Source organism: Taudactylus pleione, unplaced genomic scaffold (genome assembly GCF_031769625.1).
Source record: "Taudactylus pleione unplaced genomic scaffold, aTauple2 ptg000988l, whole genome shotgun sequence".
Lineage (NCBI taxonomy): Eukaryota > Metazoa > Chordata > Amphibia > Anura > Myobatrachidae > Taudactylus > Taudactylus pleione.
Window position 1 is genome coordinate 495,813 of NW_028285389.1, and position 27,336 is coordinate 523,148.

A 27,336-nucleotide genomic window follows, 5' to 3' on the forward strand; every position below is an offset into this window, starting at 1 on the left:
TAATTTTTAAGCATAATCACCCAATTCAAATAAATGACACCATACGTTTCATATCGGCACTGATGACTGTAGCTAACCTTAGACACCTACATTTATAGTTAGTTATTTTTTTTTTACAAGGATGCGTTTCATAAACAGATTGCTGTCGCCTGTGTGGTCTCCAAAACAGACCAGCTTATGTGTGTGCGAGGAAGGGAACTGGAACGTCTGATGGGAAAGCAGGGAGGTGGGAGGTGAGTGTGAGTGGGAGAAGAACAGGAGGGATAGTGGGCTGTGTGAGTGAAGACTGAGGCAGTACGGGGAGGGGAGTGGGGGGGACATGACAAGGGGCTGGTGACAGTAAGGTGAGGGATGGAGCAGAGAAAGTACAGCAGGTTGTGTGATGACAGTATTATATGATGTGGAAAGGTGGAGATACAGTGAGAGTTAGACCACACCCCGCCTCCTTCTCACCCAGCTGGCAATTCTCATACAGGGCACTAAGGACCCCCGCTGCTTCCTCTCCATCACTCCCCACTCTCTGTTATCGCACATGGCACCCAGCCCTCCTCCCCCTCACTCACACATCCCAGATGGATTGCAGCCTCCTAGGCTCTGACAAGCAGCTCTCCTCTCCCAGCTCTCTTCACAAAGGATTCCATGGGCTGCAGGCTACAAAGGAGGTAAGTGAGCACAAGTACCTGCCATGTGGACTTCAGGACTTATTTCCTGGACTCTGCCAGGAAAGGGATTACACTGCTCTGCTGGAATGGGGGGGGGGGATTAAGGGATGGAGTGTGGGTCTCTGTCTATGGGAAAGGTTTGGTATTGGTGATGCTTCTGGCAGGGAAGGAGTTAAGTGATGTGTAATATTCAGAGACGGAAAGACATAAATGGTGATAATAATATAAATGTGGTAGTAGAGGGATCATTTGGCGATAAGGAAGGTTACATACGGTGTGCACATCGATGGCAGAGGTAGAGCAGGCAAAGCTGTACAGGGGAAGGGTTAAATAAGTTGTGTATAAATCTCGCAAAGGAAAAGTCAGCTCTTCCCGCAGAGGAAGAATGAAGCTGGTCTCTCGCTAGAGGAAAGAATAAGTAAACCGGGTATGGCTCTGGCAGAGAAAGGGTTAAGTAAGCCGGGTATGGCTCTGGCACAGAATGGGGTAGGTAAGCCGGGTATGGCACTGGCACAGAAAGGGATAGGTAAGCTGGGTATGGCTCTGGCAGAGAAAGGGGTAGGTAAGCCGGGTATGGCTCTGGCACAGAATGGGGTAGGTAAGCTGGGTATGGCTCTGGCACAGAATGGGGTAGGTAAGCTGGTTATGGCTCTGGCACAGAAAGGGGTAGGTAAGCTGGGTATGGCTCTGGCACAAAATGGGTTAGGTAAGCCGGTATGGCTCTGGCAGAGAAAGGGGTAGGTAAGCCAGGTATGGCTCTGGCACAGAAAGGGGTAGATAAGCCGGGTATGGCTCTGGCACAGAAAGAGGTAGGTAAGCCAGGTATGGCTCTGCCAGAGAAAGGGGTAGGCAAGCCGGTATGGCTCTGCCAGAGAAAGGGGTAGGTAAGCCAGGTATGGCTCTGGCACAGAAAGGGGTAGATAAGCCGGGTATGGCTCTGGCAGAGAAAGGGGTAGGTAAGCCGGGTATGGCTCTGGCACAGAAAAGGGTAGGTAAGCCGGGTATGGCTCTGGCACAGAAAGGGGTAGGTAAGCCAGGTATGGCTCTGGCAGAGAAAGGGGTAGGTAAGCTGGGTATGGCTCTGGCAGAGAAAGGGGTAGGTAAGCCGGGTATGGTTCTGGCATATAAAAGGGTAGGTAAGGAGGGTATGGCTATGGCAGATAAAAGCGTAGGTAAGCAGGGTATGGCTATGGCAGATAAAAGGGTAGGTAAGCCGGGTATGGCTATGGCAGATAAAAGGGTAGGTAAGCAGGGTATGGCTATGGCAGATAAAAGGGTAGGTAAGCCGGGTATGGCTCTGGCAGAGAACGATATGTATATTGGAAGGAAAAACACAAGGATAATATACTGTACGCACGCTGGTGACACTTCTGTCTTAGTGACGAGCTGCACCGATGTTTTGTTTTCAGAACAGATTTAATTACTTTTTTTATCCATAGAAAATTGTTTTTCACCTGTAGAATATATCAAATGATATATAATAATAAGCACATGAATAATGCATCTAACATTCACTAACACAGATGGCGAGAATGTATCACTGACGCCATGAAGATTTGGACAGGGTAACTTATATTTTCAGCATATGGGATATATGTAATGTACTATTCATTATGTCTGGTACAGTTACTTTTAGTAGCCTCTAACCTGCATTATCTGCCTCTCATATTCACCTTCCTGCCTTTCTCCATCATCTTCTGTAACCTGTATTCTCCTTCCTGCCTTTCTCCATCATCTTCTGTAACCTGTATTCTCCTTCCTGCCTTTCTCCATCATTTTGTCTGTACCCTGTATTCTTCTTCCTGTCTTTCTCCATCATTATCTCTGTAACATGTATTCTCCTTCCTGCCTTTCTCCCACATTTTCTCTGTAATCTTCTTCCTTCCTGCCTTTCTCCATCATTATCTCTGTAATCTGTATACTCCTTCCTGCCTTTCTCCATCATCATCTATGTAACCTGTATACTCCTTCCTGCCTTTCTCCATCATCCTCTGTAAGCTGTATACTCCTTCCTGCCTTTCTCTATCATTTTCTCTGTAACCTGTATTCTCCTTCCTGCCTTTCTCCGTCATCATCTCTGTAACCTGTATACTCCTTCCTGCCTTTCTCTGTCATTTTCTCTGTAACCTGTATTCTCCTTCCTCCATCATCCTCTGTAACCTGTATTCTCCTTCCTGCCTTTCTCCGTCATCATCTCTGTAACCTGTATTCTCCTTCCTGCCTTTCTCCATCATCCTCTGTAACATGTATTCTCCTTCCTGCCTTTCTCCATTATCCTCTGTAACCTGTATTCTCCTTCCTGCCTTTCTCCATCATCATCATCTCTGTAACCTGTATTCTCCTTCCCGCCTTTCTCCATCATCCTATGTAACATGTATTCTCCTTCCTGCCTTTCTCCATCATTTTCTCTGTAATCTGTATTCTCCTTCCTGCCTTTCTCCATCATCATCATCTCTGTAACCTGTATTCTCCTTCCTGCCTTTCTCCATAATTTTCTCTGTAATCTGTATTCTCCTTCCTGCCTTTCTCTATCATTATCTGTGTAACCTGTATTCTCCTTCCTGTATTTCTCCATCATTATCTGTGTAACCTGTATTCTCCTTCCTGTCTTTCTCCATCTTCATCTCTGTAACCTGTATTCTCCTTCCTGCCTTTCTCCATCATCATCTTTGTAACCTGCCTTTCTCCATCATTATCTCTGTAAGCTGTATTCTCCTTCCTGCCTTTCTCCATCATCATCTCTGTAACCTGTATACTCCTTCCTGCCTTTCTCCATCATCCTCTGTAACATGTATTCTCCTTCCTGCCTTTCTCCATTATCCTCTGTAACCTGTATTCTCCTTCCTGCCTTTCTCCATCATTTTCTCTGTAATCTCCTTCCTTCCTGCCTTTCTCCATCATTATCTCTGTAATCTGTTTTCTCCTTCCTGCCTTTCTCCATCATCAGCTCTGTAATCTGTTTTCTCCTTCCTGCCTTTCTCCGTCATCATCTCTGTAACCTGTATTCTCCTTCCTGCCTTTCTCCATCATCCTCTGTAACATGTATTCTCCTTCCTGCCTTTCTCCATTATCCTCTGTAACCTGTTTTCTCCTTCCTGCCTTTCTCCATCATCCTCTAACCTGTATTATCCCTGCTTTTCTCCATCATCTTCTGTAACCTGTAATCTCTTTCCTGGCTTTCTCCATCATTTTCTCTGTAATCTGTATTCTCCTTCCTGCTTTTCTCCATCATCATCTCTGTAACCTGTATTCTCCTTCCTGTCTTTCTCCATCATCATCTCTGTAACCTGTATTCTCCTTCCTGTCTTTCTTCATCATCATCTCTGTAATCTATATTCTGCTTCCTGCCTTTCTCCTTCATCATCTCTGTAACCTGTATTCTCCTTCCTGTCTTTCTTCATCATCATCTCTGTAATCTATATTCTCCTTCCTGCCTTTCTCCTTCATCATCTCTGTAACCTGTATTCTCCTTCCTGCCTTTCTCCATCATTTTGTCGGTACCCTGTATTCTTCCTGTCTTTCTCCATCATCATCCCTGTAATCTGTATTCTCCTTCCTGCCTTTCTCCATCATTTTGTCTGTACCCTGTATTCTTCTTCCTGTCTTTCTCCATCATCATCTCCGTAACCTGTATTCTCCTTCCTGCCTTTCTACATCATCCTCTGTAACCTGTATTCTCCTTCCTGCCTTTTTCCATCATCCTCTGTAACCTGTATTCTCCTTCCTGCCTTTCTCCATCATTATCTGTTTAACCTGTATTCTCCTTCCTGCCTTTCTCCATCATCCTCATCATCTCTGTAACCTGTATTCTCCTTCCTGCCTTTCTCCATCATTATCTGTGTAACCTGTATTCTCCTTCCTGTCTTTCTCCATCATCATCTCTGTAACCCGTATTTTCCTTCCTGCCTTTCTCCATAATTTTCTCTGTAATCTGTATTCTCCTTCCTGCCTTTCTCTATCATTATCTGTGTAACCTGTATTCTCCTTCCTGTATTTCTCCATCATTATCTGTGTAACCTGTATTCTCCTTCCTGTCTTTCTCCATCTTCATCTCTGTAACCTGTATTCTCCTTCCTGCCTTTCTCCATCATCATCTTTGTAACCTGCCTTTCTCCATCATTATCTCTGTAAGCTGTATTCTCCTTCCTGCCTTTCTCCATCATTATCTCTGTAATCTTTATTCTCCTTCCTGCCTTTCTCCATCATCATCTCTGTAACCTGTATACTCCTTCCTGCCTTTCTCCATCATCCTCTGTAACATGTATTCTCCTTCCTGCCTTTCTCCATCATCCTCTGTAACATGTATTCTCCTTCCTGCCTTTCTCCATCATCCTCTGTAACATGTATTCTCCTTCCTGCCTTTCTCCATTATCCTCTGTAACCTGTATTCTCCTTCCTGCCTTTCTCCATCATTTTCTCTGTAGTCTCCTTCCTTCCTGCCTTTCTCCATCATTATCTCTGTAATCTGTTTTCTCCTTCCTGCCTTTCTCCATCATCAGCTCTGTAATCTGTTTTCTCCTTCCTGCCTTTCTCCATCATCATCTTTGTAATCTGTTTTCTCCTTCCTGCCTTTCTCCATCATAGTCTGTAACCTGTATTCTCTTTCCTGCCTTTCTCCATCATCCTCTAACCTGTATTATCCCTGCTTTTCTCCATCATCTTCTGTAACCTGTAATCTCTTTCCTGGCTTTCTCCATCATTTTCTCTGTAATCTGTATTCTCCTTCCTGCTTTTCTCCATCATCATCTCTGTAACCTGTATTCTCCTTCCTGTCTTTCTCCATCATCATCTCTGTAACCTGTATTCTCCTTCCTGTCTTTCTTCATCATCATCTCTGTAATCTATATTCTGCTTCCTGCCTTTCTCCTTCATCATCTGTGTAACCTGTATTCTCCTTCCTGTCTTTCTTCATCATCATCTCTGTAATCTATATTCTCCTTCCTGCCTTTCTCCTTCATCATCTCTGTAACCTGTATTCTCCTTCCTGCCTTTCTCCATCATTTTGTCGGTACCCTGTATTCTTCCTGTCTTTCTCCATCATCATCCCTGTAATCTGTATTCTCCTTCCTGCCTTTCTCCATCATTTTGTCTGTACCCTGTATTCTTCTTCCTGTCTTTCTCCATCATCATCTCCGTAACCTGTATTCTCCTTCCTGCCTTTCTCCATCATCCTCTGTAACCTGTATTCTCCTTCCTGCCTTTTTCCATCATCCTCTGTAACCTGTATTCTCCTTCCTGCCTTTCTCCATCATTATCTGTTTAACCTGTATTCTCCTTCCTGCCTTTCTCCATCATCCTCATCATCTCTGTAACCTGTATTCTCCTTCCTGCCTTTCTCCATCATTATCTGTGTAACCTGTATTCTCATTTCTGTCTTTCTCCATCATCATCTCTGAAATCTGCATTCTCCTTCCTGCCTTTCTCCATCATTTTCTCTGTAATCTGTATTCTCCTTCCTGCCTTTCTCCATCATCATCTATGTAACCTGTATACTCCTTCCTGCCTTTCTCCATCATCCTCTGTAACCTGTATACTCCTTCCTGCCTTTCTCCATCATCCTCTGTAACCTGTATACTCCTTCCTGCCTTTCTCCATCATCCTCTGTAGCCTGTATTCTCCTACCTGCCTGTCTCCATCATCATCATCTCTGTAACCTGTATTCTCCTTCCTGCCTTTCTCCATCATTATCTGTTTAGCCTGTATTCTCCTTCCTGCCTTTCTCCATCATCCTCATTATCTCTGTAACCTGTATTCTCCTTCCTGCCTTTCTCCATCATTATCTGTGTAACCTGTATTCTCCTTTCTGTCTTTCTCCATCATCATCTCTGAAATCTGCATTCTCCTTCCTGCCTTTCTCCATCATTTTCTCTGTAACCTGTATTCTCCTTCCTGCCTTTCTCCATCATTATCTCTGTAACTTGTATTCTCCTTCCTGCCTTTCTCCATCATCCTCTGTAACCTATATTCTCCTTCCTGGCTTTCTCCATCATCATCATCATCTCTGTAACCTGTATTCTCCTTTCTGCTTTTCTCAATCATTATCTCTGTAACCAATATTCTCCTTCCTGTCTTTCTCCATCATTATCTCTGTAACCTGTATTCTCCTTCCTGCCTTTCTCCGTCATCATCTCTGTAACCTGTATTCTCCTTCCTGCTTTTCTCTATCATCCTGTGTAACATTTATTCTCCTTCCTGACTTTCGCCATCATTTTCTTTGTACCCTGTATTTTCCTTCCTGCCTTTCTCCATCTTTATCTCTGTAACTGGATTCTCCATCATCATCTCTGTAATCTGTATTGTCCTTCATGCCTTTCTCTATCATCTCTGTAACCTGTTTTATCCTTCCTGCCTTTCTCCATCATCCTCTGCAACCTGTATTCTCCTTCCTGCCTTTCTCCATCATCCTCTGCAACCTGTATTCTCCTTCCTGCCTTTCTCTATCATCTCTGTAACCTGTATTCTCCTTCCTGCCTTTCTCCATCATCTCTGTAACCTGTATTCGCCTTCCTGCCATTCTCCATCATTATCTCTGTAACTGTATTCTCCTTCCTGCCTTTCTCCATCATCCTCTGTAACATGTATTCTCCTTCCTGCCTTTCTCCATCATTATTTCTGTAACCTGTATTCTCCTTCCTGCCTTTCTCCATCATCATCTCCGTAACCTGTATTCTCCTTCCTGCCTTTCTCCATCATCATCTCTGTAACCTGTATTCTCCTTCCTGCCTTTCTCCATCATTATCTGTTTAACCTGTATTCTCCTTCCTGCCTTTCTCCATCATCCTCATTATCTCTGTAACCTGTATTCTCCTTCCTGCCTTTCTCCATCATTATCTGTGTAACCTGTATTCTCCTTTCTGTCTTTCTCCATCATCATCTCTGAAATCTGCATTCTCCTTCCTGCCTTTCTCCATCATTTTCTCTGTAACCTGTATTCTCCTTCCTGCCTTTCTCCATCATTATCTCTGTAACTTGTATTCTCCTTCCTGCCTTTCTCCATCATCCTCTGTAACCTATATTCTCCTTCCTGGCTTTCTCCATCATCATCATCATCTCTGTAACCTGTATTCTCCTTTCTGCTTTTCTCAATCATTATCTCTGTAACCAATATTCTCCTTCCTGTCTTTCTCCATCATTATCTCTGTAACCTGTATTCTCCTTCCTGCCTTTCTCCGTCATCATCTCTGTAACCTGTATTCTCCTTCCTGCTTTTCTCTATCATCCTGTGTAACATTTATTCTCCTTCCTGACTTTCGCCATCATTTTCTTTGTACCCTGTATTTTCCTTCCTGCCTTTCTCCATCTTTATCTCTGTAACTGGATTCTCCATCCTGTCTTTCTCCATCATCATCTCTGTAATCTGTATTGTCCTTCATGCCTTTCTCTATCATCTCTGTAACCTGTTTTATCCTTCCTGCCTTTCTCCATCATCCTCTGCAACCTGTATTCTCCTTCCTGCCTTTCTCCATCATCCTCTGCAACCTGTATTCTCCTTCCTGCCTTTCTCTATCATCTCTGTAACCTGTATTCTCCTTCCTGCCTTTCTCCATCATCTCTGTAACCTGTATTCGCCTTCCTGCCATTCTCCATCATTATCTCTGTAACTGTATTCTCCTTCCTGCCTTTCTCCATCATCCTCTGTAACATGTATTCTCCTTCCTGCCTTTCTCCATCATTATTTCTGTAACCTGTATTCTCCTTCCTGCCTTTCTCCATCATCATCTCCGTAACCTGTATTCTCCTTCCTGCCTTTCTCCATCATCATCTCCTTAACCTGTATTCTCCTTCCTGCCTTTCTCCATCTTCATCTCTGTAACCTGTATTCTCCTTCCTGCCTTTCTCCATCATCCTCTGTAACCTGTATTTACCTTCCTACCTTTCTCCATCATCATCTCTGTAACCTGTATTCTCCTTCCTGCCATTCTCCATCATCATCTCCGTAACCTGTATTCTCCTTCCTGCCTTTCTCCATCATCATCTCCGTAACCTGTATTCTCCTTCCTGCCTTTCTCCATCATCATCTCCGTAACCTGTATTCTCCTTCCTGCCTTTCTCCATCATCATCTCCGTAACCTGTATTCTCCTTCCTGCCTTTCTCCATCATCATCTCCGTAACCTGTATTCTCCTTCCTGCCTTTCTCCATCATCCTCTGTAACCCGTATTCTCCTTCCTGCCTTTCTCCATCATCCTCTGTAACCTGTATTCTCCTTTCTGCCTTTCTCCATCATCCTCTGTAACCTGTATTCTCCTTCCTGCCTTTCTCTATCTTTATCTCTGTAACCTGTATACTCCTCTGTGACTTTATAAAATCATTATCTCTGTAATCTGTATTCTCTTTCCATCCTTTCTGTATCATAATATATATGTAACCTGCTTTTTATCATCTTGATATCTCTAACCTGTATTCTCTGTCCTGCCTCTAACATGATCCCTTTTAATTGTGTGCTCCTTCCTGTCTCTATCTAACATCACAACTGAACTGTTTCATGTTTCCTGCCTCTCCCTTTCAAGAATTAAATTTCCCTATATGTTCCCTTCTATCTCCCTCTAATACAAACCCGCTAATCTGTGTTCTACTTCCTGAAACTCTCTACTACGATCCCTCCAGACTATACTTCCTGAAACTCTCTACTACGATCCCTCCAGACTATACTTCCTGAAACTCTCTACCATGATCTCTCCAGACTATACTTCCTGAAACTCTCTACTACGATCCCTCCATACTATACTTCCTGAAACTCTCTACTACGATCCCTCCATACTATACTTCCTGAAACTCTCTACCATGATCTCTCCAGACTATACTTCCTGAAACTCTCTACCATGATCCCTCCAGACTATACTTCCTGAAACTCTCTACTATGATCCCTCTAAAGTCGGGCATACATTTTGCGATTATCAGCCCAATCCACTGCTTATCCCCACTGACTGCCCTGTTTTATTATTATGCCTGTTACTCTTTCTTTCCTATATCTACGATTTTCCCTTTAAACTAGCGGTGGGCAATAGGCAGCCCCCCCAGATATCGCAGAAATACACATACCAGCATGCCCTGCCGTAGCTTTGCTATTTGGCCATGCTAAAACAGTAGCAAGGCATGCTAGGATTTGTAGTTCAACAACAGCTGGAGGGACGCTTATCGCCCACCCCTGAAAGTCTAACCTGTATTCTCCTTCTTGCCTCTCTTTGCCATGATGTATCTAATCTATATTCACCTTCCTGCCTTGCCTCTCCCTGCCTCTCTACTGTAATCCCTTTATTCTGTATATTCACTTTTTTTTCCTGTCTTCAACAAAAATCAAAAGGGCTGCACATTATTATCCTTTATTTATATGGCGCCACAAGAAGACAGCCTTACAAGGTACATAGACAGAAACAGTATAACATAACAAGAACAAACTCACTTACAGTACAGTACATAGCAGGATGTGGACATGGTTTATAAACATTGTATTGGTGAGGGAAGGCAAAGCACATGAGGGAAGAGGGCCCTGCTCGTTAGAGCTTACAGTCTACAGGAGAGGGGGGCAGATAGACATGGGTGACAGAGAGGGGGGAGAGAGTGAGCATGGAGTAGTGGATTAGGATTAGAGCTGGAAGGAGGGTATTGAGAGCTCGTTCAAAGTTTTTTTTAGAGTAGTGGAGAGTCTGATGGGAGAGGTAGGGAGTTCCAGATGTAGGGAGTTCCAGAGGAAAGGAGCAGCACGGGCAAAGGCTTGGAAGTTAGAGTGGAAGTAATCAGTTATGTGGAAAGGTGGCATTCATCTGTGGAGTCTAAATGGAGATAAAGGTCAGAGATGTAAATGGGAGAGGATTGGTTCAGGGCCTTGTAAGTAAGAGTGAGGAGCTTCAATTGGGTTCTGAAGGAAAAGTGAGCCAGTGTAGGGCTTGTAGGAGAAGGGAGGCAGATGTAGAATGTTTGGCGAGGAAGATGAGCTGGCCAGCAGTATTGAGAACAGACTGGTGTGGAGAGAGGTGAAAGTCAGGGAGGCCAGATATGAAGAGGTTACAGTAGACCAGTTAGGAGATTACCAGTGAGACAAGGGTGAGAAAGGGTCTGATCGATGAGATTTTTCTGAGATGGAAACGTCAGGACTGCGAAAGGTACGGAATATGTGATTTGAAGGAGGAGGAGTCAAGGATAACTCCAAGACAGTGCACTTGTGGGCTAGAGTAGATGGTGGTGTTATCAATAGATAGTGAAATTCTGGAAGGTGAGGTAATTCAGAAGAGTGGGAAGATTATCAGCTCATTCTTAGACATGTTAAGTTTAAGATAGTGCTTGGACATCCAAGGGGAGATGACAAAGGGACATGGAGATACAAGTGAGGATAGAAGCGGAAAGGTAGATCTGAGTTTCATCAGTATAGAGATAATATTGGAGGCCAAAAGAGCTGATGAGTTCACCTAAAGAGGATGTTTAAAGGGAGAATAGGAGAGGACCAAGAACAGAACCTTAGGGTACACCTACTGGTAGAGGGAGTCAAGTAGGGACACAGAGAAAGAATGGTCAAGAGAGGTAGGAGGACAGCCAGGAGAAGGCAGTATCACACAGACCAAAGGAATTAAGAATTTGAAGGAGGAGGAGGTGGTCCACAGTGTCAAAAGCAGCATAGAGGTCAAGGAGAATGTGCAGCGAGTATTGGTCCTTGGATTTGGCAGCAAGGAGGTCATTGCTGATTTTAGTGAGGGCAGATTCTGAGGAGTGTAGAGGACGAAAGCCAGATTAAAATGTGTCGAGCAGGGAGTGGGAGGAAAGAAAGGCGGTAAGGCGGTTGTAGACAATGCGCTCAAAGAGTTAGGAGGAAAAGGGTAGGAGAGAGATGGGGCGGTAATTAGAGATAGTATCAGGGTCAAGGGTGGGTTTTTAAGAATGGGGGAGACAAGTGCATGCTTGAAGGCAGAGGGGACAGTTCCCGATGAGAGGAAAAAATTGAAGAGATGGGGAAGATTGGAACAGGCATCAGGAGTAAGGGAGCGGAGGAAGTGGGAAGGGATAGGGTCAAGGGGGTGGAGGTGGAGGTGATTACCTTTAATCTCAGTATTACATTAAATGAATACATTTAATCAAATGAAAGCACTTATCTGTAATAACATATAAGCAGTCTCATTAAATCAGTGTTACAAGCTGTAACAACAAATCTGACAATAGAGCAGGAAGGAGCTGGCAGATGGATGTATAGGCTGCATGAGATTCTAGGGCAGCCTGTTGCCCATCACTACTCTAACCTATATAACCTCTCCTGCCCATGCGTCCCAAGATCCCTACAATCAGTATTCTACTTCCTGCCTCGCTATACGATTTTACATCTAACCTGGATTTCTCTTCCTGCCTGTACCATGATCAGTATCCTTCTTCCTGTCTAAAGTATCTCTTAGCTGTACTGTACTTCTTGCACCCTATAATCCATAGGATGGCGACTCCCAGCCTCACAGCAACAGTCTGCACCTCCATACCTAACATGAAGTCCACGGCTTGACAATTGCTCATTACACTTTTAGTAGCTCGGAACTTTATGTCACAGAAACTTTTGAATCAATTTGTTCCAGCTTGCTGTACTCTCTTTCCTGCCCATGTTCCATATGATTGCTTTAGACTAATGTATAAACGACTTTCCTGCTGTGTCTTCCATGAACCATAAAACAATTAGGAAGGAGACTCTGGGCCTGATTCAGAGCCACTCGTAAGCGGCTGCTCGTTTGCTCCGAGCGATGTTCGCACATCTGCGCATGCGTATGGGTCGTAATGCGCATGCGCCAACCAGTCATTGCGGTCGGAAATCGTGTGTTCGTAAAATTGCGAGTGCCTGCTAATTTGAGTGACAGGATGAGGCGTTTGTGGGTGGTAACAGGGGAAGGTGCTTGAAAACGGGGAGTGGAGATTCGAACGCAGGCGTGCCAAACGGTCAAAATGGGCGTTTTAAGGGTGTGCATAATTAACAAAGCAGCGTCATCGGCCACGTCACTTGGTTGTCTCTTAGCCTGAACTGTTCGCATGATTGCGGTAGGAAAATCCAACCACAAGCACTGCGAGCAGTTCAGACGCCTTTCGATGTACTCGATTAATCTAATAAATAGCGGAGATGACGTAGGATGCGAGCGGCCAGGGACCATCTTTACAAAATAGCGAGCGCATGTTTCGTTCGCTCGCTCAGACATAGAGGCGTCAACAAACTGCAAAGAGCGAGCGCTCAATTTAAATAGTCGGCCCCTTTTTCTGAACGAGCGAGCGCAAATAGCTTCCGGCTCTGAATCAGGCCCTCTGTCATGATCCCTATAGCCTGTATTCTCCTTTATGACCATCTGTACCAGGATCCCTGTAACCTGTATTATACCCTACTCTAACAAGAGTCCTCCTGCCATGGTTTATCATCTCAGGTCCAAAGGTTGCCCAACAAGTCAGATGCTGAGAATTTCCTTAACCTCATCTGAAAAAGATAGGACTCTGATTGGACATTTAGAGAACCTGAAGTAATGTGTCACTTTGTTAATCAGCTATGTCACCCGGATGATTACTGGGAAAGATGTTGAAAAATCACCAACTGTACAGATGGAGGAGCTACCCACTAATATCCTCTAATACCCCTTTCACACCAAAATGCCGGGCCCAACCTGGGTTTTTGAACACGATTCCAACCATTTTCAGTGCTTCACACTGCACCTTGGACCAGGGTTATTCCTGGGTAGACCCTGTTCACACTGAACCCATGTCAGCCCTGCAATACTTGTGCGTGTCATCACAAGAGGATGTTTTACAGGCTCGCAAAGATGAGGTTATAAAAAGTGGGTGGAGACTCATCTCTGAGCGCACCAGTAGCTCCAATGAGATATTTTTACAGTGACCCAGGTCGCACCATTCACGCCGATCCATTACCCGGGTCGTTGTTGTGTTTGACCCTGGTAGTTACCAGGGATGAATTCCCAGGTAACGCAACCCAGGTTGACCATTTCACACAAAACCTGAACCCGGGTTGCCCCTGCAACAACACAGGTTAAAAATTTGTTGTGAAAGGGGTATAAGTCTGCTATGAGTCCCTCCCGACTCTCTCTCTTTACAGAGTAATTGGATGCCTAGACAAATGGCAGTTGTGCCAAATTGCTCTCTACCCTATAAACTATATTCTCCTTCCAGATCCTCTGTAGCTGCAGCCCTGTGATCTGTATCTTCCATTTTGCAACTTTCTTCCAGGAGACCTTACAAATGTGTTGGCGGTCAGGTAGAATGAGGCTCATTGAGAGTAGTTTTGAATCCTAAACTTACAAATACTATAGCAACTGAGGGCTAAGGGCATATTCATGTTGGCCAGCTTAACCTGCATTGTCTACTGCCTGACTTCTAATCCTATTGTCTATCCTGGAACTATCTCACCTGTATTATTCATATTACTCTATACTAGAAATGAATGACAGTAGTACTCTCCCTACTATCTGTCCCAGAAACCATCCAACATATATTCTCCATCCTCTCTTTTCATATAACACATCTAGCCTGTTTTCCACCAGGAACCATGTAGCCTGTATTAGCCTTCCAGTCTTTCTCCACCAGGAATGCTCTAGCCTGTATTATCCTTCCGGTCTCTCTCCACCAACAACCATCAGCCTTATTCTCCCTCATGTTTCACTCCATCAGGAACCAACTAGCCAATATTCTCTTTCTTGTCTCTCTCCACCATGAACCATCTAGCCTGTACTCTCCTTCCAGTCTTTCTCCACCAGGAACTCTCTAGCCTGTTTTCTCTTTCATATCTCTTTCCACCAGGAACCATCTAGCCTATATTTCACTTCCAGTCTCTCTCCACCAGGAACCATCTAGCCTAGTGGTTCCCAAACTTTTTCGAATCACGGCACCCTAGGAGGAGCATCAGCAATTTTTCCACGGCACCCCTGGGCCAAAAGTTTCTTATTGAGAAATTCAGCAAAAATTAAATAAAGTAAATTGTGCTTATATGTCATCCTTAGGTTCAGTTATGTGGTATGTGGACAAAAATAAGCACAGCCCTGTCAACCATTTGTTGATTGGCAGCCATTAGCACTGGGTTTGCCAATCACATTGACTAAAAATAATTTTCTTTGGTACTGGACCATCAACTCATGGCACCCCTGCAATTGCCCTGAGGCACCCCAGGGTGCCACGGCACACAGTTTGGAAACCACTGATGTAGCCTATATTTCCCTTCCAGCCTCTCTCCACCAGGAACCATCTAGCCTATATTTCATTTCCAGCCTCTCTCCACCAGGAACCATCTAGCCTATATTTCATTTCCAGCCTCTCTCCACCAGGAACCATCTAGCCTATATTTCATTTCCAGCCTCTCTCCACCAGGAACCATCTAGCCTATATTTCACTTCCAGCCTCTCTCCACCAGGAACCATCTAGCCTATATTTCATTTCCAGCCTCTCTCCACCAGGAACCATCTAGCCTATATTTCACTTCCAGCCTCTCTCCACCAGGAACCATCTAGCCTATATTTCACTTCCAGCCTCTTTCCACCAGGAACCATCTAGCTTGTATTCACTTTCCTGTCTCTCTCTACTAAGAACTATCTAGCTTGCAACTGTCTAATGTATAATCGCCTGGCCCTCTTTTGCAGCCTCTAACCTATCCTCTGTTTCCTGTCTCTCTGCCAACAGCCAAGGTGTCATCCTCGCCATGTCCTGTTTCTGGTTAGCAGTTACAGCTTCATATGCTAAACACAATGTTCAGATGCCAGACCTCTCTCCACTGTGGCCTCCGCACTACCAGTATTTCACAGACAGCAACCAGCTGCCAGTCATCTGTAAGTTGATATTAATGTTCTACACTCTACACCCATATTCCTGTCCCCAATGAATGTAGTAGATTTCTTCACACATTTATACCACTCTTCTGTCCACACCAGACTTTCATTAATATGCAGTGTTCTGATTCTGACTTGTATCTACGTCTTTTCTTTTTTAAATGCTCCCTTGTACGCATGCGCCATCTTCCTGAATTTCACTAGGTAGATGGCACCGCAGAGGATGAGGGATGCACTGGTCAGCACACGGTAGATGCGGAGGGTCACAGGGGACCCTCTGCCCACAGTATGGGGCCCATTTTACATTGTCCCCCTCTGACGGTAATATGCTCCTGCCCTGGTGCTATGATCCGGGGTACAGATTATGGTCAAAAACCAGCTCTGTGCCGAAAGCACAGAGGCTCCGCCCAACACCCATACTGGTGGAATTGGGATGATAGCTAAATAAAAGTATTATTGTATGTGGCACTACTGGTCCCAACACGCACTGGCAGGCCATGCCAGCACTTGTAGAACAATGGCTGTCAGAGAACCACAAGCACCAGCATGTCTTGGCGTCCAGGGCTCACAGGGAATATTAGGGTCACATAAAAAAATAAAATTTATTTAAACAAAGATTCCCCCAATCCCTCTTTCACCAATTTATTAATCAACTAAATCCTTGTTGATCCTCTTCTTTCTTGTAGCTTTTAATCCTTGGGGCAAAATTTACTAAGCTCTAAGCCCTGGGGGTTTGGCAGTAGTTTCTAAATGACAGCCCTGTTCTATTCTATTCTAAAATTTGTATTGACGGCGGTTTTGGTCTTAGTAAATCTGTGGATAGCAAAACCGCCACCAAACCGCTGGGGATTAAGAACCCGCCGCTTAGAAACTTTTGCCTTTAGTCTTTGTTTTTTTTTTTAAATAATGAATACTGCTACTTGGGCTGCGAATGACAGGACAGGTGGCCTATCACTAACTAATCAACACTGATTGGTCAAAGCGTCAGAAATTGGTTAGTAGTGGTTAGACCCCATGTGAGTTCTAGCTGCTACTAACCAATCAGAGAGGCTGTCTTGTGCTCCGACCAATTAGAGCAGGGCTGGGGAACCTTTTTTCTGCCGAGGGCCATTTTCATATATATAACACTATTTGCGGGCCCGGTGCAGGCCACGCCCCCTCCACATGATGTCACATGGGAGCGAGGCTACAATCCCCGGTGATTACAGCAATGCACAGAGCATCCTGTGGATACTCCGGGGAGCTGTAAGGGCAGCGGTGTGACCATCTGAAGCGTCCTAAGGACTCTCCAGGTAGCACTGCTGCATAGATTCTAGTTGCAGTGACAGTCTAGGCACCCTGCTGGCCAGATGAGACTAGCAGAAAGAAGCTCTGAGGGCCAGACCAAATGATTCCGAGGGCCTGATACTGCCCCCGGGCAGGAGGTTCCCCATCCCTGAATTAGAGCAAAGCAGACTGGCTAGTTAGTGACAAGTGTCAGCATGATCAGGAAGCCACGGGAATGCTGGCACTTGTGGTTTTACAATAGCAGTTTACGGATTTGTTTTTTTCCCATTTAATTTTAATTTATTTTTAAGTCTACACTAAAACGCCATCATCAAGCTTGTGGAGTGGACTGGTGTCTCAAGGTTTTGATCAATCAGATGCATTTAACACATTATGCTCAGTGGCACGTACGTTAGCAATATACGTCTTTGCACCTTTTTAAGCGAGACTCACCTACTGTACCAAACTCCCACAACACACTGATCCCCACAAATGCCCATCACATGCCTTTCTGCCCTGACCATTGCCAGAGGAAAAATAACATTACAGTTATCCTGCCAGATATGTTCGCAGATCCTGGCACAGCTTCCTAAGAACTCAGTACCGGGTGTGCGTGTGCCATCTGCCAGCAAGAGAGGAACAGGGCTGCAGCAGAGACTTCAAGGGATGTGGGGGAGATAGATGGAGGGAGACTGGAGAGAAACATGAGCTGGAGGAGTGAGAAGAATAGCTGGAAGATGAGAGCAGGAGGTAGTGCTGAGGTGAGGAAGAAGTAGCAGAAAGGAGTGAGAATAGCTGGAAGATGAGAGCGTGAGGTAGTGCTGATGTGAGGAAGAGGTAGTAGGGAGGAGTGAGAAGAGCAGGAGGTAGTGCTGAGGTGAGGAAGAGGTAGCAGAGAGGAGTGAGAAGAATAGCTGGAAGATGAAAGCAGGAGGTAGTGCTGAGGTGAGAGGAAGAGATAGCAGAGAGGAGTGAGAAGAATAGCTGGAAGATGAGAGCAGGAGGTAGTGCTGAGGTGAGAAGAAGAGGTAGCAGAGAGGTGCGAGAAGAATAGCTGAGATGAGAGCAGGAGGTAGTGCTAAGGTGAGAGGAAGAGAAAGCAGAGAGGTGGCTGGAAGATGAGAGCAAGAGGTAATAGTGATCTGAGAGAAAGGTAGTGAATGGGTGAGGAGAAAAGGAAAGATGGGAGGAGATAGTAGTGACTGAAGTGAGAGGAAGAGGTAGTAGATTGGTGAGGAGAATAGGAGAGATGGGAGAAGGAGATAGTAGTAACTGTGAGGTGAGAGGAAGAGGTAGTAGATGGGAGAATAGGAGAGAGATGGGAAAAGGAGATAGTGACTGTGAGGTGAGAGGAAGAGGTAGTAGATGGGTGAGGAGAATAGGAGAGATGGGAGAAGGAGATAGTAGTGACTGTAGTGAGAGAAAGAGGTAGTAGATTGGTGAGAATAGGAGAGATGGGAGAAGGAGATAGTAGTAACTGTGAGGTGAGAGGAAGAGGTAGTAGATGGGAGAATAGGAGAGAGATGGGAGAAGGAGATAGTAGTGACTGTGAGGTGAGAGAAAGAGGTAGTAGATGGGTGAGGAGAATATGAGAGATGGGAGAAGGAGATAGTAGTGACTGTGAGGTGAGAGGAAGAGGTAGTAGATGGGAGAAAAGGAGAGAGATGGGAGAAGGAGGTAGTAGTGACTGGTGAGAGGAAGAGGTAGTAGATGGGTGAGGAGAATAGGAGAGAGATGGGAGGAGATAGTAGTGACTGTGGTGAAAGGAAGAGGTAGTAGATGGGTGAGGAGAATAGGAGAGATATGGGAGGAGATAGTAGTGACTGTGGTGAGAGGAAGAGGTAGTAGATGGGTGAGGAGAATAGGAGAGAGATGGGAGGAGATAGTAGTGACTGTGGTGAAAGGAAGAGGTAGTTGATGGGTGAGGAGAATAGGAGAGAGATGGGAGAAGGAGATAGTAGTGACTGTGGTGAGAGGAAGAGGTAGTAGATGGGTGAGGAGAATAGGAGAGATGGGAGAAGGAGATAGTAGTGACTGAAGTGAGAGGAAGAAGTAGCAGAGAGTTCTGAGAAGAATAGCAGAGATGAGATACAGATGTAGTAGTTAGGTGTGAGGAGAATAGAAGTGAGATGAAAGAATGAGGTAGCAGAAATGTAAGAGAAAGAGGTAGGAAACAGGTTTAAGGTAGCAGAGAGGTGAGAAAAAGTGACAGATGTGGGAGAAAGAGTTAGTAAAGAGGTGAAAGAGGCATCAGGTAATTATCAGAAGAATAGTAGTGAGGTGAGGGAACGAGGTAGTAGAGAGGTTGAGATTAGCAGAGAGGTGAGACAAAGAGGTAGCAGAGAGGGGGAAGACAATAATAGACAGGTGCGTGGAGAATAGGTGGAATTAAAACATTGGGTGCAAGCATCCGAGATACACTGCGCATCCCATGGTCACCACCAGAGGACGCAGATCGGAATTCCATGGAGATCCATGCAAATCGATGGGCGTTCCCGGACGGTGACTGTGGAGGGTGGCTGTCGGAGGTGGGCTTATCAATGTCCACTGGCACGGGCGACCATGTATTGTCGGACATTCTGAGCAACCAATGTCTGATGGTCCAATTGATGGTGCAACTATTTGCACACAGCGGCGGGTTACAGCTGCTACTGCACCTCCGTCCACTACTAAGTCAGGCCCACAGAGAGGTGAGAGAGAGACAGGGGAGAGGTGAGAGAGAGACACAGGAAAGAGGTGCGAGAGAGAGACACCGGAGAGAGGTGAGAGAGAGAGAGACACACGGGAGAGAGGTGAGCGAGACATAGGAGAGAAAGACACAGGAGAGAGGTGAGAGAGAGACAGGAAAGAGACACAGGAGAGAGGTGAGACACGAGAGAGGAGAGAGACATAGGAGAGAGAGAGAGACACAGGAGAGAGGTGAGAGATAGACACAGGAGAGAGATGAGAGAGAGAGAGAGAGAGAGAGAGAGAGACAGGAGAGAGAGAGACAGGAGAGTGACACAGGAGAGGTGAGAGACACAGGAGAGGTGCAGGAGAAGAGAAACAGGCAGTAGACTTGTCAGAGAGAAAGAGACACAAAACAGGAGAGAGGTGGTGATATATTTAGCCCCCTGCGCACGCCGTCACCTTGGTTCGAAAATGCACCTACTTAGCTGTAACACTAAGTGCATTTGTGCAAGTCCTGACGTGTCATTAAAATACCAGGGCTGTTTTACAATTTCCTGCTCCTGAAACGCCCATCGGAGCCTGATTCAGCCTCATCAGTGCAGAATAGGATATTTCTGCTAGCAAATTCATTGCTGCAGAGATGACCAGGGCATTGACTCAAAGGGTTGTCACGTAGATGGCATTAACCAGAGGTCTATTCTGCTTTAGGGGTGGGCTACGCGCATATTGCTCCCGAGTGGGAGGGATTATAGGGTGTTTTTATTGTGTGTTCAAACCGTGACTAAGTATGGTGCGTACACACTAGACGATATGCTCCCTGAGCGATGTCGTCTAGTGTGTCCCCGGCAGGGTGTGCGCAGTGTCATTCATGACACTAGTAAATGGGGGAAAAAAAGGGGCGAAAATATTATAAATGGTAGCAAGGAACACTTTTGTCTAGTGTTCATAAATCTCAGATATACAACCCTATATTGGGTATCTGGGGTAAATATTTAGCTCGACAATAATAAATGTCATGAAACCACTTTTCTTATATTTATTATGTGGGACATTTCTTATGATTGTACACAGCAGATCAACATATAATGATATAGTATATATCATTATATGTTATATGAGGCATTGGTGAACAAGCCCAAAGCGGGCGAAACGCGCGTCCAGGACTCTCATGATTATGGCCTGGCAGGTGCACACGCCGACCAAACTCCCCCACTTGGATATCTTCTGATGGGTAATAACTGTATTGTACCACTCAGACCTCTGTGTCTGCCTCTTATATTTTTAACATAGCCTGCTACTATTGCTCCTTATTACATGGAGACAAATGGAGATAGCATACTATTATCAGATATCTATGCACATATATATGCCTGTGCAGATTTACCATATAGTAAAGGCATGGTGGATGCACTTATAGATATACTGTGTCATATATAAAAACATAAGCAGACGCTGATAGATACTATGTGGTCAGTGATATACAGCTCTATCAAATATTGAATACTGGAAATATGTATATGTATATATATAACGTTCTATGTCACCTATAATAAGTCCTACATATGGGACTACAGTAAGATATGATTTTCTTGTGTGTGTGTTTGTTTATTTATCTGTTTGTCTGATTTCATATGTCCTTAGGAATATACCGCTGAGGTGATTTAATTCACATTATACTCAGTAACGTTTTTTTCTTACAAGACGTGATTGGTAACATTTGTGTCAGATTTTGGATACCATCAAAGACTCTTTTCCGTTACTTTCCTTTAAAACTTCAGACAAATGTACAACCATTATAACACATATAGATAACAAGTATGCGATATATATATATACTATATCATTATATGTTGATCTGCTGTGTACAATCATAACGCGCATCGTCATTATCGTTTATCGTCTGTTTTTTACACAAAAGCGCTGAAGTGGATGACTGAACGATAACGATATCGTTCAGTCGTCCACTTTAATCGCCCAGTGTGTACGCACCATTAGGCATGTTAGAACATACAAAACCACGGGCTTTTCCCAGCATCCCCTCACCTCTAGCCCTGTAGCTTGCTATACATTACACACGTGACATCTGTAAAGTTCCTGAGGTTCAGGTGTCTGGTATACGCAGATAACATTCCTCCACTAGTTGGTGACCTCACCGGTCGTCAAATTTCCACTAACGAATACATCCCTCTTCCTGCAGCCGGTGGAACCTGTCGAGTGGTTTCTGCTCATCGCTGCTGTAATAGGAACCGCATCGAGGAACGTTCCCAGACCGTCCAGTGCTCCTGTCTGCCTGGAAAAGTAGCCGGAACAACGAGGGACAAACCCTCTTGTGTGGACGGTACATCACATATTCACTGGTGGGAGGGGGTTAAACAGTTACTGTCCCTACTTATATAAATGTCTTGCTGCACCGGGATACAGGTAACTCTAAAGCTGGGTATCCACTATACAATTTTCTGTCAGATATCTGTCCAATCTGGCTGGTTGGAATGAAAACCTGGTAATGTAATGCTACCACCCGCATTCTTTAAAACACCTGCCGCATACTTGGGAACCCCCCTGAATTAATTTGGCTATTTTAAAAAAACTTGTTCCCCATATTTTTTTTTTTTTTACCCAAAAAATGAAAATAATTTATTTGGGGTGTCCCTATTTTTTTTGTAACTTGGAGGCTTTTTTTTTTTTTTTTTTAAGCCTGCACCCCTAAACCACAATTCTGCACTTTTTTTCACCATGTTAAACATGGTGAAAACTTATCCTCGTATTTTTTCAAATACGCACCGGCGAAAAGTCTTTCAAATTGAATACGAGCATAATTCAAACATGCGAAAATGGGGCTGCGAAAAGTCGGCATCGGCGATAAATTATCGCAGATTCTGATTTTTCACAGCCAAATTGAGTATGGCCCTTATTATCAAAATGCTCTTGCAGTATCTTATGCCTGAGGGGGTCATTCAGACCCGCTCGAGAGCGGCAGTACGATCGCAAGCGGGTCGATGTTCCCCACTGCGCATGCGCACGACGGAGGGAGCTCCGTCGTGCACATGCACGAGACCCGGGGAGCGACGGGCTTTCCATCGCTCCTGGTCTCGCACCAAAGGGGGCGTGCTGTCGATGTTGATTGACAGCAGGCCCCCTTCGGTGGGCGTGCCTGCTAGACGGAGGCGTTCCCATGGGAACGCCTACCGTCTCAAGCCGGCCCCACTGACATCACTAGTGATGTCAGTGGGAGTGATTTTGGCTCTGATAGAGCCAAAATCACTCCTGGGCTTGCGGCAGCAAGACCCTACCGCAGGGTCTCCGTCGCAAGCCCGATGGTTGCGATGGTCAAGACCATCGTGACCATCCTCATGGATGCTCGCATAAGCTGTGGGTGGTAACCCACAGCTATGCGAGCGTCCTTGAGGACACTCCAAAAAAAGGTAGGAGGGCACTGATTCAGAGCGAGCGCTCTGGTCAGAGCGTTCAGCTCTGAATCAGGCCCTGAGTGCAATGGATTACCATTTGCAGTTTCCAATGGAACAGTGCCACCTAATGGTGAGATGGTCATAAAACATGCCATAAAGCTTACTTTCTTTCAGATGCTTGGCCTACATACAGTGGCGGAACTCCCGGAGACAATGGAGTCATTTGCTGCCGGGCTCCAGTCCCAAAGGGGGCACCTGGCTCCATTGTTCCCCGGGCCGTTCCGGGCACTGCTGTGGAGATGGAGCACCGCTGATCGGCGCTCCACCTCCAGCGGCGTCAATACGGGGGGTGCGGTCGCACCCCCTATTTGCTGGGCGCCCGCTGAGTGTGTTACCAGCAGGCGCCCGGCTCCTTCTTTCCCCCTGGCGGCAGCCGGAGGAATGGAGCTCACTCCTGAGCTCCGCTTCCGGGTCCCACAATGCACTAGTATTGTTTTTTTTTTTGTGTGTGCGCTCGCAGGGGGGGGCTCACTACAGGGGACATTACTGGGGGCATTACTGGGAGCACTACATGGGGCATTACGGGGCTCACTACAGGGGCATTACTGGGAGCACTACAGGGGGCATTCTACTGGAGGCTTACTACTGGGAGCACTACAGGGGCCCTTACTACTGGGGCACTGCAAAGGGGGACCACTACTGGAGGTACTGCGTAGGGGGACCATTACTGGGGGGCACTACATAGGCGGCACTGCAAAGGGGGACCACTACTGGGGGAACTACATAGGGGGACGGCAGCTGGGGCTGGCATAGGTGCTGGGGGGGTGGTACATTTTTATTGGGGGGGGACACCAACATTTATCTTGCCTCCGGGCACCTGGGATGAAGTTACGCCACTGCTTACATATGTATTACTGGTAAGATAAGTAATTTGCAATCATACTCATCCAGTTTCCCTATCGGGGTTAGCACCAGATTTTTGTACAAAGTTACCGACCCGGACCCACGAGCGGCCATGGCTGGACCATTTGCTTGTCTTTAATTAAACTGTCTCCACGCCTGGCTTAGTAGCGAGTGTACATGCACAGTAAGCCACATTAAAACCTGAACTAAAGAACGCTGCCACGCCACACCCGGTATATGGTTACAGTCGGTGACTGCAACTCATGTGCAAGTGGTTCACGGCTTTGTCCCGTTGACGCCTTGGACGTATTCATGGTCCGCACAGTGAAAATATTTGTAGCCCTGGTGTGTGCTTCTCCAGCTGTTCTGGTACTACAAGTCCCAGCATGCCCGCAAACCTGTCCTAGACTATGCTACGGCAGTGGGACTGTGTCTAGTCTTTTATAACGACCCTGTGCTGTTGACAGCTTCCATCGTGCTGGGGAAATGGTGGTGCGACATGGAGCCATGTTTGCAGGAAGAGGAATGTCAGACGCTTCCCGATAACTCCGGCTGGATCTGCTTCCAGGGAGGCCGCGTAAAGACCACCAAGGTGAGAGGAATAGCTTACACTGCTCCTGGGGGAGGGGGCACAAAATCCTTACTGGTATATTCTGCAATAACTCCTAACAGATACGCCATAATGTCCTGCATACCGGCCTCCATGCATGATGCAGGTTCTGTCATTATTTCTACAGCACATTTATGTTTCCAGTGACTTTGGGCCTGACGCGGATTCCGTATTGCGAGCACGGAGAAAATTGCAGATATTCGCCCCTATGCAGAGCTATAAGCAACTACTTTAATACACAGTCTTGATCCATACGCTTGGCTTCAGATCGGTCACCATTAACATGTATACACAACCTACAAAGCCCTCAATTCCATCTCCACACCCTCTCTGAACTTTGCCTGAGTTCCTACACCCCCGTTACTACTCAGTTACGCCTCTTCAGCCGCAAGTAGAGAAGAGTTTGAAACGCGTACAACTCCACATTACCCCCTAGTTGCTAGCGCTTGGCCCCGGAGCACGCGGTAAAAAATATAAAAAACATGTAAAATACGCTGCGCAAAACAGGCGCACGTTCAACAAAACATCAGAATTTCAATCATGATATGGCGAATATAAAATACGTATTGTATCCCGGCTCTCACAGCGTTCTGTGCTCTGTCATTTCAGATACACCCACAATACTGAGACGTCTGAAGGAATCCCTGTGGACGATGGTTACATTTTCTCGTTCTGTCCGTATAGCGGTTTGGGATCACAGAAGCACTCAAGTGCCAACATACGGTCACTCCTATAGGGAGAGTGTGATTTGGGGGAAGTGGGCACTGCCATTCAGAGTGACATTCACCGGCATTGCCTCCTAATGACTTGCGGACAAAAAAAAAAAAAAGAAGATAACAGAAAAAAAAAAATGTAAATGAATAAATAATGTATTACATATATGTGACTAACTACAACAGTCAATGCACACCGCCTGCGTGTTTGGATGCTACACGCACAAAGCCTGTGGCCAAAAGACACCACAATGGTCATTTACAAACATGCAGATGTGCAAGCACTGAGACCGAATGGTCATAAAGGTGGTCGGTAAGAAAGTCTGCTCCACCTGATGGGAGGAGGTGAGCGGAACAGGATTGTTCTTTGCTAAATGCGGATTTAACGGACTGAGTGGGTTGGTCCTATACTGGATGTGGGTAAACAACGATGTGATATGTTGACTTTTCACTATGCGCATTTTTGCAAACTATCCGCCAAGCCACCAATATAAGCACAGATGGATGTTACATGGCTATTTACAAAGACTAGAAAGAGGCCGAGCACTAAATACTAAACTGACCTTTCACACTACATCGGAAATGATCTTTGGAATTATCCGAGTGATGATGCGACTGTAAAATCGCTGTAATTAAAAGATACAGTCCCGCCATTCAGGTTGTAATTTAGAGGCGCACAATGTGGGTTGCTGAAATGGATAATCGCGGAAGAATATATATATATATATATATATTTTTTTAGAGAATAGTTTATTGAGGTTCACAGAAAAAACAAACAAGATAGCATCAAATCTAAACTTATTTAAAATAAAATGTTATTCATTAGATGGTTAAAATATTAATCGTTAATATTTAAACACTCTATACAAAAGAGCTGACACTCTAGTAACCTGATTTTTTAGTTTTGTTTATCGAGTTAAATGCATAATTTATCTCTACCGTATGTCCCATTGTGTGCTCTTGTGTAATATTTTAGTGTCCATCTATGTCTATATATCTAATGCCACTTCTCAGATTGTTTTATATATATATATATATATTTATTATGATATGACCATGGTGAATGAGTATGTCTAAGTAGTATGTAAGTACATACACCTATTTAATACATGTAACTGAGAAAGAATCAGACTGCCGCGTGTATAATTATAATCATGAATTGCAATGAATTCGGGGGGTGTTGCACAGGACAGCTAACAATAAACCAAGGATAGGAGTTGGCTTTAAGTGGTGGACAAAAAAACATAATAAAATATAGCTTTTATTAATCCCTTTTAAAATAGGCACATATAACCACAGTGCAGCGAAATATTGTTAACATTAAAAGGCAACAAAGAAGTGTGAATAAAGTTAATTCTAATTAAAATTCAACTTCTGTGTGTTTATTATCTATACATAGTATAACAAAGTCCCCGGTAGGCGTCTGTCTGTGTGTTGGGGAATCTCGAGAACCACTGGACGGATTTTGGTGCAGTTGTCACTATTTTATAGAGAATTTGGGAGGAAGGTTTTGGTGTATGACACAGTAACGTATGACAGGTGTGTGACACAGTAACGTATGACAGGTGTGCGACACATTACTGTATGACAGGTGTGTGACCCATTACTGTATGACAGGTGTGTGACACAGTAATGTATGACAGGTGTATGACACATTACTGTATGACACGTGTGTGACACATTACTGTATGACACGTGTGTGACACATTAATGTATGACACGTGTGTGACACATTAATGTATGACACGTGTGTGACACATTACTGTATGACAGGTGTGTGACACATTACTGTATGACAGGTGTGTGACACATTACTGTATGACAGGTGTGTGACACATTACTGTATGACAGGTGTGTGACACATTACTGTATGACAGGTGTGTGACACATTACTGTATGACAGGTGTGTGACACATTACTGTATGACAGGTGTGTGACACTACTGTATGACAGGTGTGTGCCAGGTGTATGACACTTTACTGTATGACATGTGTATGACACATTACTGTATTTCAGGTGTATGACACATTAATGTATGACAGGTGTGTGACCCATTAATGTATGACACTAATGTATGACAGGTGTGTGACAGTAATGTATGACAGGTGTGTGACACAGTAATGTATGACAGGTGTATGACAGGTGTGTGACACATTAATGTATGACAGGTGTATGACACATTACTGTATGACAGGTGTATGACACATTACTGTATGATAGGTGTATGACACATTACTGTATGACAGGTGTGTGCCAGGTGTATGACACATTAACGTATGACAAACAGGAGCCGAGCGGGGACTATTTTAGTGAGGCAAGTCCATGAAAA

The 27,336-nt window shown here is 44.9% G+C and overlaps 1 protein-coding gene across 2 annotated transcripts; it reads left to right on the forward strand.

Annotated features, from left to right (window-relative positions):
• Positions 1-380: 380 nt before the first annotated feature.
• Positions 381-26,359, forward strand: LOC148454494 (chemokine-like protein TAFA-1). Of its 2 annotated transcripts, none has more exons than XM_088460916.1 (5): positions 381-662; positions 15,293-15,438; positions 21,572-21,712; positions 24,152-24,276; positions 24,904-26,359. In XM_088460916.1, the coding sequence occupies exons 1-5, from the start codon at positions 640-642 to the stop codon at positions 24,919-24,921; spliced, it is 453 nt and encodes a 150-aa protein (XP_088317042.1). In that variant the 5' UTR covers positions 381-639; the 3' UTR covers positions 24,922-26,359. The 2 variants fall into 2 exon arrangements, with proteins under 2 accessions (XP_088317042.1, XP_088317043.1); XM_088460917.1 differs by lacking the exon at positions 381-662 and adding an exon at positions 2,190-2,227.
• Positions 26,360-27,336: the final 977 nt, after the last annotated feature.

Excerpts from the sequence above, each read along its gene's own strand:
- LOC148454494 (XM_088460916.1), top strand. The coding sequence starts at position 640 with ATGGGCTGCAGGCTACAAAGGAG. Across the intron at positions 663-15,292 it reads GGCTGCAGGCTACAAAGGAG|CCAAGGTGTCATCCTCGCCA; the intron begins GTAAGTGAGCAC and ends CTCTGCCAACAG. Across the intron at positions 15,439-21,571 it reads CAACCAGCTGCCAGTCATCT|CCGGTGGAACCTGTCGAGTG; the intron begins GTAAGTTGATAT and ends CTCTTCCTGCAG.